The sequence below is a fragment of the Equus asinus genome, chromosome 3 (assembly GCF_041296235.1).
Source record: "Equus asinus isolate D_3611 breed Donkey chromosome 3, EquAss-T2T_v2, whole genome shotgun sequence".
NCBI classification, from domain to species: domain Eukaryota; kingdom Metazoa; phylum Chordata; class Mammalia; order Perissodactyla; family Equidae; genus Equus; species Equus asinus.
Window position 1 is genome coordinate 2137026 of NC_091792.1, and position 13692 is coordinate 2150717.

Below are 13692 nucleotides of genomic sequence, written 5' to 3' on the forward strand. Positions count from 1 at the left end.
AACTAGGCCACTGGGGCTGGCCCCCGGCCTACACTCCTTTAAGCAACAGTTCTAGCTCACTAACTTGTGAGTATAAGAGTTATGCTTAGTCTAATACCATACGCACATAAGGGCTGCTGAGTACTCATAAGGACAAGAAGAAAATTCCTCATGTCTTTCTAAAATTTAAAGATTTGGCAAATTGTCTTAGGTTGTTTAAGAAAATCTAAATCATACTTGTCTATCTGTAGGAATTGGAGTATCTTTATCAATTGCATCATACTTCGCATGAATAGCCCCCTGCAAAAAAAAAAGATATATAAATTATTAATTAGGCAAAATCTACTTCTTATAAACATCTATCTTTGAAAACAATTAGAGAGAGGCACATTCAAACCCAAAGTATACCTCTTAAGAAAAACTCTTCATCTTTGACAATCTGTGATGAGAGTCTGTGACAACTGGCAGACATATGAATTCTACAAACCAGAAGACAGAGGCATTGATCGAGTCACTCAGCTACCGAGTGTGCTTACTCAGCCTCCACAACACAACAGCCCTGCTCTCTATCCACTGCCATCTCATATGCCGTAAGTTTCATGAAGAAATTTTTAAAAACTTGGGTCGGGTGGGGAGGGCGGTTATCCCACGAGAAATATTCCTGTTAAAGTTGGTAATGAAATAAAAAAAAAAATGAAACTGTTTCAAGGAGTGGTACTTCAGCCCTAGGAGGCAGAAGTTAGGGATAAATTAAAGAGTGAAATGTCACGTACTTATGGAACCATTAAGGGACTAAATGGATCATTTACATTTTTCAGTTACACCATTACAGAAGGAATAATTGGACAAGCCATCTCAAATTTTGGTCATGTTCTATAGGACCAAGCATGGAACAATTCTTGTTACTCTGGTTTACTGTAATGGTAGAGAAAGGGCCAGGAATTTGGAGGCCAAACTCTGACATTACATGCTGTATCAACTTCTCTGGCACGTCTATTTAACAAGAGATTTGGACAACCTGACCTCGGAAGTCCTCTTGAACTTTAGCACTATATGGTCTACAATTCTAACTATTAATGTATGGTGTGGAACAATAGGCATTCTTGTAAAGCAACCAATCAAACTTTATAGACTCTTATCAAGGTAATCAAGAACTCTTTCAACAGCAAGTTAAAAGGATTGAAAATAGTTGGGGGAATTAAAACACAAAAAATTGGTGGGGGAGATCCATAAGTTATCTGTAAGAGAATATATGACGGCAGGATGACAGAGAAATTGACAGGAAATGAAAAAATCTGGCAAGGATCTGGCCCGTTATCATGACTGCCATTACTGAAGTTCTCTGTTAGTATCGCAAGCCACCCTAATACCGCTGTGACTCCCCTCCTTCCCTCACTGCCACAGGTACGGTGCTGCAGAAGACAGAGCAGCTGTTTCTCTTGGCTGCATGGTTCTGGGGAGATGGACATGCCAAAAGGCACTAAAATTATGTTAATGATTTTTGACAAGGTTCAAATTGGAGTGGAAGATTTCTTCAAATTTAGACAGAACTCTTTATAAATAGGCAATTCTATCGTATTCCTAAATGAACAGACTTTATTAGCAGGACTAAACACTTATACATATATATTCTCAAAATATTCTGATTTTAAAATTAATAATCAAGATAACTTCTGTGAGTCTCATTAAACAATAAATAGAATAAATCTAACAAACCTTCAATTATATTTTTATATTCTACCTAGTCTATTCTTTTCCTCTATTCCTTTCACTTAAAATTGTCAAATATTCTTAATGCTCACATTTTACTAGATAATTATCCAACAACTTGAAAAACATATATTCAGAAAGCATTTTCCTTCTTCTTTCTTAGCACTACTGACCAGCTGCTAACCTACTTTTCTTTCTTACCTCAACTCCCAGAAGAGCAGCCCAGGTTAAACCCCTCATTAGAGGAGGAATGTCAACTCTTGCTTCTTTCCAGATCTGATTTTTTTTATATGGATACGCCTAGAGATGAAGAAAGATATGAAAATACCACACATTACCAAGTGCCACCTTTAGTCTAGACAGTTCTGACTACGCCAGTGATAAGGCTAAGGGTGACCTGCAACACAGTTCTGAGTATCTGAAATGACTTTGTCTGTGTATTAACACACATAAGTCAGCAGTGGAATGGTTCCTCATTCTCTGTAAACCTCGTACAATACAAAGAGAGGAGCTGATCCTACTGTTTTGAATCATTCTATTTTGTGCTCTGGGAGAATTACAAAGGAGTCACATGGAGAATAATATTACCCACCCCACATGGGTTAAATAATGTATGTAAAGCACTAAGTAAAATATCTAGTGATACACAAAGTATTCAAAAAAGTTATTATTACGGTTACTTCTATATCCTAGCATATACATTTGTCCTTTTACAAATTTTTTACTTTAGGAGCGATTTCTAGAAGAGAATCATTAGGACAAAGGGTATGGATGCTGTTAAAGTTCTTGATATATACTTTCAAAGAGCTTTACAGAATGTTTCAATCAATTTATACTTATTCCAAAAGAATGACTGTTCCAATCTCAATACACCTTTGCTCACTTTGCTAATTAGTATGCAAAAAAGCCTATTTTAATTTTTTATTCATTCCTAGTGTGGATAAATACTTTGAATAGCTTTACTGACTAGTAACTCTATTATGTTCTTTATCCGTTTCTCTGTTTCAATAACAGTGATTTTCTTGTTGATTTTCAGGTATTCTTTAAATATCAAGGATATTAATTCTTTTGTCTAACATGATTATGCATGGATTCCTCCATCCTGTTTTTACCTTTTAATTTTATTTACTATGAACATGTATCATTTTTACATTAACGTTAATTAGAAAAGATAGGTCATAAGAATTAGTGTTCTCATGACATCAAGATTCCATAAGAATTACCAATGAAATAAAAAACAAGGATTGTACATGGGCTCCTATAACACACTTTAGAATCCCTACCTTTAGCAGCCTGTCAAAGAGAACAATTCTGTGAAGTTGGTACTCTGTGTCCCTCTCTCGGATGATTAAAGGGAGAGTGGCAGCTGCAGACAACTCATTATTGCTGTTTGAATGAGGCAAGTTAGACTGGCTATAAATGAGAAACAAAAGCATAAACATTGACAAAAGGGATAAAATTTTAAAAAAACAAAACACTATATTTTTTTTTTTTTGAGGAAGATTAGCCCTGAGCTAACATCTGCCAATCCTCCTCTTTTTGCTGAGGAAGACTGGCCCTGAGTTAACATCCGTGCCCATCTTCCTCTATTTTATATGTGGGATGCCTACCACAGCATGGCGTGCCAAGCTGTGCCATGTCCACACCCAGGATTCAAACCAGCGAACCCTGGGCCACCAAAGTGGAATGTCCGCACTTAACTGCTGCGCCACCGGGCCAGCCCCAAAACACTATATTTTTGTATTCTATGTAGGAAACTCTTTTCAAAGAAAATGTACAAGCTTTTTACCAACCTGATATAAACAGAAAAGAAAAATAAGTGTAAAAGGAGATTATATATACTCACTCATCTTCAAGTAACGGGTAAAATGCTTCTCCACCAACATCTTTTAATCTCTGGTAAATTTAAAGAGAAAATATTTGTCATATTTATGATCTGAGACAGCAACACTGATCTGTATTTAAAAGGAAAAATAACGTAAAAATCTTGAATTTATAAAGATACCAAGAAGAGTATAAAATAGAAACTAAAGTTCATTCTTATCATAAACATGTAAATATACCATGCCTCCTGTGATTAAGTTTAGCTGTGAAGAATAGTTTTTTGATTTTTTTTTTTTACCTCCAACTGTGCCTCATAAATGTGAGACACCTATTATGATAGTTTTCCAAACTCAATTCAGAATTACTAAAACTAATATGAAATTTAATAAATGGCTATTTTTAAATTATATGAAGATTACTTTAAAAGGTACTTTTTAATCCACATCCCTTAATTTAAAGCTCAAGTCAGATTTATTTTTGTTTTGACATTAATAAAAACTAAGATATAAGGAAGGTGCTAATAAAAAGGGTTCAAAAGAATCTCCACATCACACTCTGAACATGCATGATTTAAACAGCTGATAAATCAACTGACACAATTCAAGTCTCTTAATTATCTTTTTCACAAAGTCATTATAAAAAATGTTGCTCCAAATAATGACATTGCCAGGATTATAGGTATTCTTCAAAGACGTAAGAAGGCAGGCAGCAGTAAAGTGGAATCTTAGGCACGTGCTGAGCAGAGTGAGTAAGTTAATGCCGTCCTGCCTGCGCTCTGCCCTTCGGGCCAGCCTGCAAGCTGCAGACGGAGCACCTGCCCCGGGAACGACACAGGAGCTCGAGCTGTGTGCAGCCAGCACTGATCTCCTGCGGATTGCAGTCATCGTGCACTGAGCCCTCTGAGCTACTCCTGGAACTTTTAAAGGCGAAAGAAAAATCTACCCAACACTGAGAATCTGGCAAGCACTGGATTTATGCCTGGCTTTTCTCTAAAGTTTGACATGCCATGCATTTATCCCATTTTGCCTTTAATCTTTTAGGTATTTCTTTCATGGGTTAAAATTCTAAGTAGAAAAATAAGATTTTCCCAAATTTTACTCCATTATTAATATACACATTTTTTAAAGTTTGGGTTTTACTGTCTTAAAAGTCATAAATATTCTAAGTATCTTTTCTGTTTTTTCCAGTTAAAAACAGACAAGAAAAGACTAAAAAAGTAAGCAAAATGCAGTGACGTGGGACTGAACGCTGCCTTAGGGACAAGGGAGGTGAGCGAGCATTGACGGACACTGATCACTGCCCTTAGGATGGCAGCGCACGGAGGGACAAGGGAGGTGAGCGAGCACTGAAGGACACTGATAACCACCCTTAGGATCGCAGCTCACAGAGGGACAAGGGAGGTGAGCGAGCATTGACAGACACTGATCACTGCCCTTAGGATGGCAGTGCACAGAGGGACAAGGGCTTGGCACCTATCAACAGGCAGCCAGGCTGGAGGAGAACCTGCCATCCCAGGAAAAGAAAAAACTGTGTGTGTGTTAGCGGGGTTATCCAACTCCAGCCTCTCTAGTCTTTGATGTGGGGAAGAGCAATACCCAGTTCCAGCTCCCTCCAGCCTTCCTGTCGTACCTGAAGAGGGAGAGAGGGAGAGAGGGAGGGAGGCTGGGAAGCTGGGAAGCAGTGGGAGGGTCACAGCCCAGAGACAGGCTCACCAGCAGGCTGAGACCTACTCATGGGATTACAGAACACATCCCGGTCCCTGTGTCAGCAGAGCTCCTGGATAGTAACAGCAGATTCCAGCTGAAAGAGGTGCGGCCTCAGACCCTATTTAGAAAAGAGTATCTAAGAAACCCAAAGATAACAGGGGACACAAGATCAAGGAAATTTTTGCCTCTGACAGAAAAGCTACACAAATAGTAAACAGCCAGATAAACATGACATCTTGCACCAAAGGCCTATTTATCACAGTTCCTTTAATGGCTACATCATGTCAAGTTTTCCACAAGAAATTGCAAGGCATGCTAAAATATGAAAAAGACACTCTGAAGAGACAGAGCAAGCTTCAGAACCATGCTCAGATATGGCAGAGATTTTGGAATTCAGACCAGGAATCTAATATAGCTATGACTAATATGCTAAGGGTTCTCAGGGAAAAAGTGGACAACATGTAAGAACAGGTGGGTAATATCAGCAGAGATGAAAATTCTAAGATAGAAACAAAAGATGTAACCTATGTGTAACAGAAATACCAGAAGGAGGAGAGAGAAAGGAATAGAAGAAACATTTGAAGTAATACGAATAAATAATAATAAGTAATAATAAGCAATAAGAATAAAAATTAGAAATTTTCAAAGTTAAACAGACACCAAATGACAAAGATCCAGGCAGTTCAGAGAACATCAAACAGGATAAATATCAAAAAAAATCTACACCTGGGCATATCATATTCATTAAGAGACATCATCAAAAAGTTAAAGGAAAAGTCACAGACTAGAAGATATATGCACCACAAACAGCCAACAAAGACTCCATATCTGGAATACATTTTTAAAAGTCCTCAAATCAATAAAAAAAAATCACTCAATAGAAAAATTGGCAAAAGATATCAACTAGTAATATATAGAAGAGCTAAGTAAGCTGCCAGAAAATAAGACTCATAATTGCCCTATGATCAGGGAATTAAAAACTAGTATTATAGTAAAATACCATCCCACACCTTTCAGAGCAATAATTTTTTAAAAAATTTGACAATACCATGTGTTATCAAGCATGTGGAGAAATGAGAACCCTTATCCAATAAGGGAGAAAGACAAACTGATAACACCGTTTTTCTGAATGACCAGACAACATATGCTAAAGCTGAAGATGTACAGATCCTATTTCCCAACAACGCCACTCCTGGGCACGTACCTTAAAGAAACTCTCACATATTTTATAAGATCAGGGAGGAATTCAAGGCTTCATGTGTACCTGTAAGGTTTTATTAAAAAAAACAAAGATCTGAAGCAAATTTGCCCAAATACCGTTCTTACATTTCTTAGCTGGCATAATGACAATGTCACAGTGGTGTCATCTAATAATGAGCTTCTATCTCGACCTTGTCCAAAGCTTTCACCATCTTCAAAGAGAAAACTGAAAAGAGATTAAAAAAAATTAATAAGCACACAAAGTCCAATTGTTTCTTCTAGAAAAAACAATTTAGAATAAATCATCAATTTCTTCATCAAAGAAAGAAATTTTAGACTGAATGGGTTAATAAAAAAAAAATGTAACTGCTGGTTGAAATTTCACCAAACAATTCTCATTTTCAAATATATGGTGAGTGATTAAGAACACAGTATATAAATATCAAGCATTGTAGGAACACAAAAGCACGGTTTACACTCTTTGTTCATGCAGGTCCAATCCTAACATTACTCTCCTGACACTATGTAAATGTGCTCCTGAGGAAGTTTCTATGTGTGGGAATGATAAAGGGAAGAAGAAAGAAAATCATGATGGTAACTTCTCAGGAGAAAGAATACTGAATGACAGATGTATGAAATTTGTTTAGAATTTGAGACAATTACTTTTGAGAATTTATATATTCTTCAAACCATTTATTCTTGCTCTTTCATCATCTTATTTCCTGATTTTCTACTTAATCCAACATGTGAGCAGGATAATTAAAGTTAATGTTTAAAAATCAGTTTAGGGGCCAGCCCTGTGGCTGAGTGGTTAAGTTTGTGGGCTCCACTTCGGCGGCCCAGGGTTTCGCCGGTTCGAATCCCGGGAACGGACGTGGCACCACTCATCAGACCATGCTGAGGCGGCATCCCACATGCCACAACTAGAAGGACCGACAACGAAAAATACACAACTATGTGCTGGGAGGCTTTGGGGAGAAAAAGGAAAAATAAAATCTTAAAAAAAAATCAGTTTAAGACGAGAAATAGCAGAGAACCAGTGGTCTATTAAATAATTAACCTAAAAAATTAACATGTGGGGAAAAAAAGATCAGCAGATGATTTCTATGGTTACCTACAATGATCAAATCTAGTCCTAAATCTAAAATTAACATTTAACACCCTGGTGGAAACTCAAGAGATCCAGGCTCAAACCCTTGTGAGTAAACAGGAAGAGCAATGGAACAGGGACCACTCTGGTCACCAGGGTTGTACTGTTAGTTAACTTCCAGGCTCATTTATCAGATGGTCTCCAAGATGTCAGGCAGTTCTGCAGATTTTTCTCAACAGTGACTTAGGACTGAGATGACCTCTAGGACAGGCAATGAGGGCACAGAGTACACTGACAATTACAAATATAATTGGAGTAGAAAATAGTACTTCATAATAGGCACACTAGTCTAGTTTATTAACCTCTTGAATATTGCTGTTCTGACTGGTGCACTTTTCATTTACTGAACATAAATTGTTGCAAGATGTTCCATAACGATAACTTTACTTCAAATAGGACATAAAGCAAATTACTTATTAAAAATAATAAAAATATTGGGACCAGCCCCATGGCATAGTGGTTGGGTCTGGCGCACTCCGTTTTGGTGGCCCAGGTTCACAGGTTTGGATTTTGGGCGAGGACATGCACCATTTGTCAAGCCATGTCATGGTGGCGTCCCACATATAAAACAGAGGAAGACTGGCAGAGATGTTAGCTCAGGGACAATCTTCCTCAAGAAAAAGAGGAGGAAGAGTAGCAACAGATGTTAGCTCAGAGCGAATATTCCACACACGCGTGCGCACACACACACACACACTAAATAATAATAAAACTATTGATGGGAATTCTGCAAGTAGAAACTCCACACAAGAAAACAAGGTATTAACTTTCAATGGCTTTCATAATCATTTACTGGGAATGTCTACCAAAAGACCAAAACAAATTTAAAAAAATATTAATTCTAGGTTTTTTCATTTCCAAGAGAAGTTTTCTTTCCTTACTTGGGGAGTGTGCAGACAGGCGGCTTGGATCGAATGATCTCCTTGTTGACCAGCTCTTTCTCCAAGTCACCTCCAGCTAAACACCAAAGGTAATACACTTCTTCAATAGATCTTTCTGCCAGGTAATCACTGTTTATGTCTATTAATGGAAAATTTAAAAGATCGTAGCTATCACACTTTGTTTTTATTAAAAGACAATAGGCAACAATAGCTGACATTCTGAAAAAGTAAATACTGAATAACTTAGTAAGATTCCTTTTAGAATATTCATACTATTAAGTGCACAGAAGATGAAATGTAGATATACTACTGGATATACAGTTTCTTTGCGAAAAAGTGGCATTTTTACCCTCTATATCAGAGACACATGGGATATATATTCCACGTATGTATCAGATATACTGGGCTCTGTGGGAAAGGAACAAGGGTAGATAACTACTTGGGTAGGCAACCAGCACAAACTGTCCATCCTTCACGCCTTGAGGCAACTGCTGCCTCTTCTGAGAAGCCTTCCTTGATGGCTCATGCAGGTTAGGCTTCCACTGTGCAATGTTCACATGGGCATTCGTTCATCATAGTAATTGTGTGACTGAATGTCTGTCTGCCTCCCCATGAATGTCACCTGAAGATACAGTGTGTGGAACATAGTAGGACCTCAATAAATACTTGACTGAGTGAACATTTAGCAAATATTTCCTGCCATTACTTAGGTCATGATAACTTTTCAGTATAAGAGTAACTCCCTGGTGTCACTAAAACACACATTCTGAGAGTCATAATCTTCACAGAGGAATGGCAAGAGAAAAGGTGACATTCTCTTACAAACATGGAATATAATGGTATGGCCTTCCTACCAAAAATATGATTTTTTGTTTTTTGAGGAAGATTGGCCCTGAACTAATATCCATGCCCATCTTCCTCTATTTTATAGGTCATGTATAATAAACTACATGGAATATGATATATAAGTGTTGATATACAGGAAACTCCACTGGAAATTAGAAGACATGATTTTAGCATTAAGATTTGAGATGAAAATAGGACTCTGGTTTTCATAGTAATTATTTTTTCTTGGTGCCACTTTTTCTCTTTGATTCTTAAAGTTCTTGCTCCAAAGTAATTTAAATTTAAAGCATTAAAATGTTAGCTTAGTTATATTTTAAGCACCAGAATTCTCTCTTAATTTCCAGATAAGCATCCATGAAGTTTCACTAATGTAATATATATACTGTTAAATTCAAAACTGAAACTAGGATAAGGCTATTTCCTTTAGAAACAGGGCTTCTGTTACTGTCTATGTCTTATCTATCATTACCTTGACACAGCTGACTGATATCCTCAGGCAGAGTTAAATCAGCACATCTCAGAGAAGATGAAAACAGACTGGCAGGTTTGGTAAAGGGGGTGTATGAAGGTGAAACTTCACTGAACACCTTGTCCTGCATTAATTCACTTGGGGTTGGCCTTGAGAAACACATTGAAAATACAGAGCACAAATGAAAGTCATTCATGACACACACTCAAGGGGATAGTTAAAAGTCTTAAATACCTCATTAGCACAGAAAATAATAAAGCTTTCCTTAGCAGAGTCTCGATGGACACCTTTATATAAAAATCAACTGACTGTAAGTAAATGCTGAATTTCTTACCTTTGTTGTGCTTTTTGCTCCTTATGATCTATCAAAGATTATCATATATGAGTGTCTCTTTTAGTTTTAGCTTGAGTCCCATGTACCTGCTTTACTGAATATCTTAATTAAATATTAACATTGTAAACTAATAATTCCTTTTGGTTTTCTTCCTACCATCTTATTTTAATATAGCATATTTACTCAAAACTATGCTTCTAACATCCATTCCACTTTTCCTAACAAATCTTGATAAAGATGTTTTTCTAAAGACAAATTAGAATACATTATTTTCAAATATTATACACTTAAGGAGTTGGGTACAACTGTGTGGCTAACAATGACATCATCAAATGAAAATAAATAATAAAATTTCTAATAAATCCTTTCATATTATCAACATTTACTAGCTTATCTCATCATTTATCCAAGTTCTTTGCTATAACACATATTGCCAATAGGCTTTTGGTTTTCATTTCTCTTACATCATTTGTGTCCAGGAATATCTACATCCCATAATTTAGCTGATTTTCTAATTAGAGACTAAGAAATGAACTATGTTCTTTTGGAATATGCCAGTTTTAATTATTTTTCTTTGGTTATTAACGTACAGTAAAGCCACACCTAAAAGTTACAATACTAATGTCAATTATGTATTACTATATATGTAAACATTCTTATTTAATCCATTAGTGTTATAAGAAAAAAAATCAACTACTTATATATGAAAGATCTCAGGTAATCCCAAGCCCTTAATAATATCAACCTGTTGGAAGGGTGAAAGGTGAGGCACCTCTTCAAAAGACCCATCACATTTTCAGGAAGCTCCTGGTAAACGAAGAGAGGAAAGAATTGTTTAAAATGACCCATTTAAAAATATATTTTACTCAAATGTTTGCTACTCCAGGATGTTTTGATTTTTTTAAAGACGTCTTTATTTGGACTTTATACGAATTTATATTAGTTTGTCGCTCTGTGAAAAAGCAAATATCTACACAGAAATAAACAGCTTTAAAACAGCTTGCTATTGGATCCCAAGTATGCAAAACAAACACATTTTCAATAACAGATTAATGACAAACCTTTACAACGTCCAGACAACCGTGCTCTTCAGCCAGAACTATTACAGTGTCATCCACGCAGTCTGTAAAACAGAAACACTGTATGCATTAATGGTGCTTTTCCAATCTAACTAACTAGGAACTGAACTCTGTTTTTATTTAAAGTATTTTTAAAATTGTGTAATGCAGTTTTGGAACTTGGAATATTAAAAAGCTTGTGACTTTGTTACCTCTCCTTACATATTTTGATAAAAATAAAGGCTTCAAACACTAAACATTAATTGAATCGCATATACTGAAAGACAGCAGCTTAAATAGTGAGATAAAGCGTGATTCAAAGAGCTAAAGATTCTCTCCCATATACAAACACATTACTCTTTAGAAAGCCTTTTTTTTCATGATTCTAAGACTAATTTATTTTTATTATGTACAATTTGAAGAATGTACACACAATACTCTGGAGAGTTAAAGTGTACATTTAGTGTGTAGACCACATTTAGAAATCTCCAAGACTCCTTAATAGCTATATTATCACTCTTTGAAATTAAATGTGGTAAATATGGTAAAATTTTACACAATTCTATTTATAATTCATTATTATTTAACATTTATTAATGCTGTTCTGTACATATCCTTATTTGTAAAACCTATTAAACCTGGACACCAATCTCTCTTTTACACAAAGTACTCTATCACTGTTTTTCTCTCCTTTTTTTACCACGCATGCTTAATTTATTCCACTCTAAAGTAGTTTACAAAAATTTTTATAAATTTAAACTACAAATTTTTGGATGTAAGATCCATGTAAAATATATGAGCTTGTTATAAGGGAAAATAAACATTCTTCTTCAGTCATCATTCACACAATTCATCAAACAGAAAGCTCAAAAGTGAAGATACACTGACCGAAGGAAAACTGCTACAGAGCAGTACAATCTTATATTCTCATATTTTGATTTCACAAGTTAGCTTAGCTTACTTGGCTAGCTCGTGAAGCTAAGATTATATCCATCCATGTTATAAATCCTTAGTGATTAAGGAAAGCTCTACCATAATATTTCAGAAGGCACTTCTTAAGCTGTCCTATTAATACTTAGAAAATTGAAGAAGGGATATTTCAGAGTATGCACTATTTTAGAACACATCCTTAATGTGTATGATTACTAACAGTCATTAAAGGTTATATTTATAGTTGAAGAATAATCAACGGCAAGACACTTACCCAATGTAAGCAAAAATTTTAGTCTTTCAGAAATATCCAAGCTCTGAAATAACTTTCTTCCCTAAATAAAATGGGAAAAGAAATTCTTGTTAACATTTACATATTTTTTCCAGGGAGGCCTTTTTTTTTTTTTTTCCAGAGATAAAAATGATTCTATAAGGTACCTCTACTTCTCTTCAGAGGTTTTATCAGATTTTAAAGTTAGCTCCACTGGGGACACATCATTTTAAAAAATGCTGCATAATATTTAACATTTCATGTATCTAAGGATCATTACATTCTAGTTTGATCTCAAGCATTCCTCACTTTTGAGACCCACATATACCTGGTTCTCTAGAGGGATTCCAGACCACCAGTAGTCTTATTGATTAAGAGACCAAGACAGCTCCTGGGAAAGATTCATATTACCCTCTCATTTGTCCATCTAATTCTACTCATATACCATGATATAGGCAGTCTGCAGTCTCCTTTAACAGACATTCCACAACACTCCTTCCTCCTCCCACAACACCTTAGATAACCATCCTTTGTGCTCCCATAGCAGCTGGTATATTTCTTTATTTTAAGACACATATATTATAGTTTCCTTATTAGTTGGCTTCAGGAGGCTCCTTGGAATGGAGTCCGGAATCAAACACTTATAACTTCAATGATTATGTGTTGAGTAACTCTTGTGAGCCAAGCTGGACTTTCCACCACCAGTTATACAAATTGGGCAAATTATTTAACCACGTGAAGTCTCATGTTTTTCATTTATAAAGTTGGAACATTAACTGTACATGCCACACAGGTTGCAGTGAGGGTTATGTATAGTGTATAAAAAAGAGCTTAGCATTTTGTACCTAGAAATGTTTAATAAATGTTGGCTATTATTATGTTTCTCTCATTTTAAACAAATTAAACTTATATGACCCTTTAAACAGACTTAGAAGGAGAAAGCTTAAGAAGATAGCCAGTTTTTATGTAGAGAAAAAGACACTCTGATTTTTTTTTAAATAAAGAGAGAGGAAAAACTTTTTTAAAGACTTAGGAAATTAGAACTACAGGTGGAGAGATCATTGGAAAAAGCTGCCGTTCCTCTCTCCTCTCAATCTCTTACATTATCATATTAATCTTCTAAAAATGCAGGTTTGATTTCATCAATATCTTCAAAACTCTAAATGGCCCCCCCATACCTTACATAACTAAATATAAACTTCTCAGTTTAGCATTCCAAGTCTCCTAGGATGTGGATCCAAAATATCTGTTCCATCTAAATGCTTACTATTCATCATCCTGTGATGAAAACACACACATGAAGCAGTTAACTTTGATTACAGGGAACACACACT

At 35.8% G+C, this 13692-nt stretch overlaps 1 protein-coding gene across 6 annotated transcripts in view; it reads right to left on the reverse strand.

Moving 5' to 3' along the window:
• Positions 1-13692, reverse strand: part of TBCK (TBC1 domain containing kinase) — a 196946-nt gene that overhangs the window by 122176 nt on the left and 61078 nt on the right. For 5 of the 6 annotated variants that reach the window (XM_014839107.3, XM_070504540.1, XM_070504538.1 and 2 more), the window contains 10 exons: positions 12362-12422; positions 11161-11222; positions 10845-10906; positions 9766-9914; positions 8451-8589; positions 6546-6645; positions 3536-3585; positions 2973-3102; positions 1891-1989; positions 217-279 (listed from right to left, as the gene is read on the reverse strand). In XM_014839107.3, coding sequence (XP_014694593.1) covers positions 217-279; positions 1891-1989; positions 2973-3102; positions 3536-3585; positions 6546-6645; positions 8451-8589; positions 9766-9914; positions 10845-10906; positions 11161-11222; positions 12362-12422 — 915 coding nt within the window. The remainder of the gene's footprint in view (positions 1-216; positions 280-1890; positions 1990-2972; positions 3103-3535; positions 3586-6545; positions 6646-8450; positions 8590-9765; positions 9915-10844; positions 10907-11160; positions 11223-12361; positions 12423-13692) is intronic. The other variant, XM_070504536.1, reaches the window with a different exon arrangement.